Raw genomic sequence first — 5,707 nt, 5'->3', positions numbered from 1 at the left:
GAGAAGAAGAAATGGGGGAGATTAATCTGGCAACTGCTAACTGATCATCAGAATGATTATGAAGTTCGTTGAGCGAGAAATTCCGAAATGATTAGCTTGGAAGCATCCAAGTCCAACCATAAGAATTATGCCGTGCAGGTACATATAATTGGAGTTGACATACATCGCTCTCAGTGGATAGATGACTATTTTACAAAATGATTCCTTTCGTGGAAGGACCAGTTCACTTAATAAATTTAGAAATGGCAAAACAGAAAAAATGGAGTAAAAATACAGATCTCCGCAATGCTTTCGGCAGGAGGCAGGCTATGGCGCCGAAATGTCAGCCCATACAGGTACTGTGCATGGGCCGTGCTCTGCTTGCATTCTCTGGATATCTCAGGCTCTCTGAGTTCCAGCAGTTTCAACACAATCGAGCCCAAGTGACTCAAATTGATATCCATTCAGCTAACCATCCGGTTATACATCGGTACAAGAGTTTACAATTTTGCAACACTGGTAATTTACACACTGAAGCTTGGGACCAAAGCAAATGTGTATCATGTCCCTGATTTACAGAGTCCAGTTTCTTTTCCCAACTACCATGCTGGAAAGAAAATTATTTCCCAACCTGAGTATCAGTGAACCATGTCATCTCATATCTTGACTGGTAGACCAAAGTGATATTTGCATACCCCGCCATCAGATTATCGCATGCACAAAGTGATGATACCACAAAGAAGGAAGCTACCATTCCGAATATGATCAAGACTCTTCACATAGAATAGGTTGGTATGTAAATTGTGGAGGAATTGACACTGATTGAAACAGTGCTATGCGCAAACTGGAAACAGGGCATCATATGTCACTGTCATACATAAAAGCAGAGCACCTGTAAATATCGGTCGCCAAGCCTGTCGTCTGGAAACTTGTTTTGCCAGGCGCTCTGTATTTCCATTGTGATCTTCAGCAGTAGGCACTATAGGAGAAAAGTCATCAACCTATAAACAAGACATTGATTGCAATTGCTCAGAAGGAAAAAGTTGACAAGTCGGCTACATGATGCAACGAGTCAAAAAAAGTTGCAGAAGGCAACAACGAGGGAGAGTATAAGGAGAAAGATAACTCAACTACTGAGTAAGGGTTTGAAATGCATGCGCTTGAATACCATGTGCACGTATTGTAATTATCAAATATCGGTGTCTCTACAGTTTTTAATGTTTGTAATTTCAGTGCAACACAGCTAGACACAGAAACTACTATCTGAATTATATACAATTCTTGTTGTGTTTGATTCGCTATTAGGGACGAATACAGTCTCTAATTGGCACAAAATTCCAATTGCCGTGCCATGCTAGTATAGCAGAGTTGTGATATTATAGTGAATCACAATATCCTTGATCTGATCTGAACCATATTCGATTTAAAAATCATGTTTGGGTGACACACTAATCTATTTTATAAAATGAAGATGACAAATCTTGGAAGGTAATCCATAAACTAGAAGCCAACATGACTATGGCCTATGGTACAGTTTGCTATTATGCAAAACTGGTGAGCAGAAACATTACCCAAAACTGTAATCATGCTATGTCAAGAGGCCCACTGAAATATACTGTAGATGAAGGTTGTTTATGTCACATGCAAGTTTGGGCTTGCCAATTCAACCAATGTGATGCAAATTGTATATCACAAAAATTATAAAGACATGGGAGCATGCAATGCATGAAGTGGGAAAGTGATTTACCGCTGAAAACCAAACGCAAGAGGTGGCTGGCGTTACACGCCTGCATGTTTAGATAGGCTGATGTGGCAAGTGATGAGGTGGATAGGCTGCATGTGCAGAGAAATCATGTAGTGGGGTTCTCCTATTTAGATATAGTAGATGCGATGCAAATTGTATACACAAAAATTATAACTTGGAAAATATAACATTTGAAGTTTCTAATGGTATAAATTTACGATCTATGACTCGTCTTAGTTTGGAAAAATTGTCAACCTAGAGATACGCGTAGGCCTTTTAAACTGGAAAGGAGGCAGTATCTTTTAGTTGTATACTGTTTGTTTTGATGGTATCCTTTCATAATAATGTTTGCATCTTATACTACAGAGAGTTCTCTAATATCGGTTAGAAGTCCTCTTTATAAAGCAGAACTTAGTTGTATTTTGAAGGAAACAAGGATGTATCTAATCGTTCCTCCCGGCTCCTTCTTCCATCCCCCTATGATCGAATCTTTTTTTCTTTTCGAAACGGAGGCAAAAGATTTGCCTCTACCTATTAGTTAAGCAGAAGAGAATTGCCCAGTTAATTTGCATAAAACTGGGCGAAAACTATCTATTACCAAATCTTCACCATCCTTGCATCCATCCCTTTTCAAGCCATCCTTTAGAAGTCCCCTATAAAGCAGAGCCTAGTTGTATTTTGAAGTAAACCAGAAATGTATTTAAGTGTTCCGCGCGGCTCTCCTCACCACTCTCTTAGATCTATCACTATCCCTTTTGAAGGCATCAATACCAGCCTCTTTCCTCAGAGTATTTACCTAGGTCTTTAGAAAGATACCATTGATTGGTTAGCATATGCCGAATAAGACAACACAAATTGCAGTTCCATAAGTAAATCCACACAAGCCTTATGCCATATAGATAAAAGATAACACCTAAACACAAAAGCCAATATGACTGTTTCATTCCTCAATGAAACTGAGCAAAACTAAATACGTATTATTTCTTGATCTCATATGGAGAACTGAGCTTTGCAACTTGTTCACATCCCAAAATATTCCAAACCTACAATGAATTTTTTTGTACTGTCTATCGAATCATCTACAAACGGGGCATATAATTAACATTGACATGCGGAAGGTTTCACATATGTGATACAATAGATGAGTGCAGCCAGTCCAGAGCATGCGGCTGCCAGCAAAATTAGAGAGACAGTGCGTAATACCTACAAAGAATACGGGCTCATAATGCTTACCTTAGGTTGTGGATTGGTGGCAACAGGACGCGGTACTTAGAAGATACTCATGGTTCACACGATCTAACATGCAAATGCTAGACCTCACTACTTGCAAGTCGCAGCTTTGTGGTAAGCCAGCAAGGCCTCAATACTTGCAACTGTGGTAACTGAAACCTATAACAACCCAGCCAAATTGTTGGTGGGTGGTGGCCAAGCTCAACCAACGCCCAGGGCTCAACTCACAGGCCCTTAACCACCACCACCACCACCCCCACACCCCCCCCCCCCCCCCCAACAACACACACAGATGCAATGGACATACTTGAAAGAACGGAGGGACAGATCTTCAATAGCACAGTTTGAGCCCTGGCAACAGGTTAGTTGACCTTTCTTTTAATCCTGTGGTTTGATGCTTCATAAACATAAGACGTTTTGGCAGTTCAATCTTATATTTAGGAACAGAGGTAGTACTTTTTAATTTTTTATCTTCAACTTAGAGATTTGTAGTTCAGATTTTCTTTAGATGTTTTCAGCAAAACTTTCATCTCTTATGGTGGATAGCAGGAGAACTCCAAAACAAAATCAACCCCGCGCGGAGCATCTGCAGTTTAAGGGCAGGGTCCCGGTATAGTAACTATTGATCACCCCATCACCAAGACGCCAAGAAGTTCATGAGATTTTTAGCATGCATTCCGATAATCACTCTTAGATACAAGAATCACCTTCTGACATCATCGATTAGCATGAGGTTTTGACCCATATGCAGCAGACTTAAACAAACAGATTATACAAAGCAAAAACTGACAGTTTGCTGAAGGTTTTACACATCCAAGCAACAAATAATAGTAATAACACAATTAACATTGTGTTCAAGATTTTACATCCAAGCAGCAACTGATAGTTATTACTAAGGAACAGATATTACCGCACATTAGAAGAGCTCCTGGAAAACAGATGTCCCCTCCTCAAGAAGAAATAATCAATGCCCAAGCAATTCTGGGTCCCCAACGTACTCTGCAATCTGATCATATTTCACACGCACCATGTCTTTTGTATCCGCATCCTCCACTACTGCAGTCTCTGCCTCTGAATTCTTCTCTACCAGATGCCCATACACCCCCTTGTGCTTCCCACAGAGCACAAGCACTTGGCCGTTTGTCCGTGGCAGGACTGTTTCAAGCATATCCTGCTCCACCCCCTGCACAAGCTCTGACCCGTCATCCATCATTATGTCACATGTCGTTGGTCCAACCACATCGACAATTTTTGCCTTCTGCAGGTACAACCTTCTGCTGAACCTCTCATTAACCACTCTAACCCTAATATTGCTCTGTAACCAGCGCACTTTGTTACCAACATCACGGCTACTCTTTTCTTCTCGACTATCCCGAGATTTTCTCTCTTTCTCTCGAACCTCCCTCTCGGCCCTAAGATCACCAGATCTCTTCTGTCGGGAACTTGAATCCCTCTCCCGGACTCTGTCTTCCTTGTCCCTATCTCTCTTCTTTGCATTTCCATTCTCTGCGGACTTCTTTCCACCATTCTCTGTCGGCTTCTTTCCACCAATAACCCAGTCGCCGGAGCGAGTCTTCTTAGGGTCTGCCTCAGAAGGGTCGTAGCCTAATCCCAGCGTACCGGCACGGCGGTTATACTCAACAACCTTGGTATCTTCCTTGTTATTGCGGCCGAGCCCTTTGCCTTCCGACCAGCCGTAACCAGCAAGGAGGGCAGCACCGAAGCCCTCCACAGGCACCTCCTCAAACTCATCTATACCACGGTGGTCAGGGAGGCTGGCCATGTCCTCCTTGTACCGTCGCAGCATAAGGTCACCGCTGGAGCCGCCATCTCTGGCTGGAGAGGTCGGCTTCTTCTCTGATTCCTTGGAAGACTGCGTCTTACCTGGCTCCGTGGCGTCAGCCTCGGCGTCGGCGTCGGCGCCGCGTCGGGTGAGGCCATACCCTATGTGGGAGGAGGGGTTGTCGGGGGCCTCGGAGGTGTCGAGCACGAATGTGGGGCCACCGGCGGTGGAGGCCGCAAGGGCGGCCTCCTCCTCGGGGGTCGGGAGGGAGGAGGGTTTGCGGGAGCGGTGGTTGAGGAAGTGGCCGGAGTTGGGGAGGGGCGCGATGACGGCGGACGCGGCGCCGGCGGCTAGGGTTTGCGACGGATCGAACTCGGTGACGAATTGCTGGGCGGGGGCAGCGGCCGCGGAAGCAGAGTTGCCGCTGGCGGCGGAGGAATCAGCGCCGGCGGCGGGGCGGGGCGGCTTGGGCGGCCTGAGCTTGGAAGGGATGGAGAAGGACAGCTTCTTCTCCTTCTCCATGGCGGCGGCGATTTGGGGGAAAGCGTGTGGAGTCTGTGGGGGGCGCAGAAACACGAAAAAAAATACTGGTACAGGAAAGAAGGAACTGAGTTCGTGTGACGTTGAGACTCGGTATCGGCTGAGCCCCCAGTGGCAAAGCTGGCCAAACGGGCCGGGCCAACCAGGCCAGCCCGCGACCACGCCGGCACAGCTGGGCCAGGCACGGCACGCCCTGGCCGGTGCCTGGGAATGTTAAATGCGTATACAAAAAATGTTTGTGATGTATACAAAAAAAATATACCATGTGTATGGAAAAAACTAACATAAAAAAATAAAAGTTTCAAAAATTTTATTCATGTACTTGTAAAATATTAAATGTGTACAAAAATATTTTTGATGTATACAAAACATGTACAATGTATATGAAAAAACTATGTGTTTAAAAATGTTACTCATGTATTCGGAAAAAT

General features: G+C 44.4%; 1 protein-coding gene across 8 annotated transcripts; it reads right to left on the bottom strand.

Moving 5' to 3' along the window:
- Positions 1 to 423: 423 nt before the first annotated feature.
- On the bottom strand, positions 424 to 5,339 carry LOC147976265 (protein MOS2-like). Of its 8 annotated transcripts, none has more exons than XR_015601404.1 (3): positions 3,864 to 5,339; positions 1,727 to 1,812; positions 424 to 980 (listed from the first exon to the last, which is right to left on the bottom strand). XR_015601404.1 is itself a non-coding variant. In XM_087518657.1 (2 exons), the coding sequence occupies exon 1, from the start codon at positions 5,256 to 5,258 to the stop codon at positions 3,918 to 3,920; it is 1,341 nt and encodes a 446-aa protein (XP_087374783.1). In that variant the 5' UTR covers positions 5,259 to 5,339; the 3' UTR covers positions 424 to 980; positions 3,869 to 3,917. The 8 variants fall into 8 exon arrangements, 2 of the variants coding, with proteins under 2 accessions (XP_087374783.1, XP_087374784.1); XR_015601407.1 differs by having other exon boundaries at positions 424 to 958; XR_015601406.1 differs by having other exon boundaries at positions 3,869 to 5,339.
- Positions 5,340 to 5,707: the final 368 nt, after the last annotated feature.

Source organism: Triticum urartu, chromosome 4A (genome assembly GCF_056163025.1).
Source record: "Triticum urartu cultivar PI428250 chromosome 4A, HENAU_Tu73, whole genome shotgun sequence".
NCBI classification, from domain to species: domain Eukaryota; kingdom Viridiplantae; phylum Streptophyta; class Magnoliopsida; order Poales; family Poaceae; genus Triticum; species Triticum urartu.
Note: the sequence above shows the minus strand (reverse complement) of the source record. Positions and strands in the feature narration are given on the sequence as shown.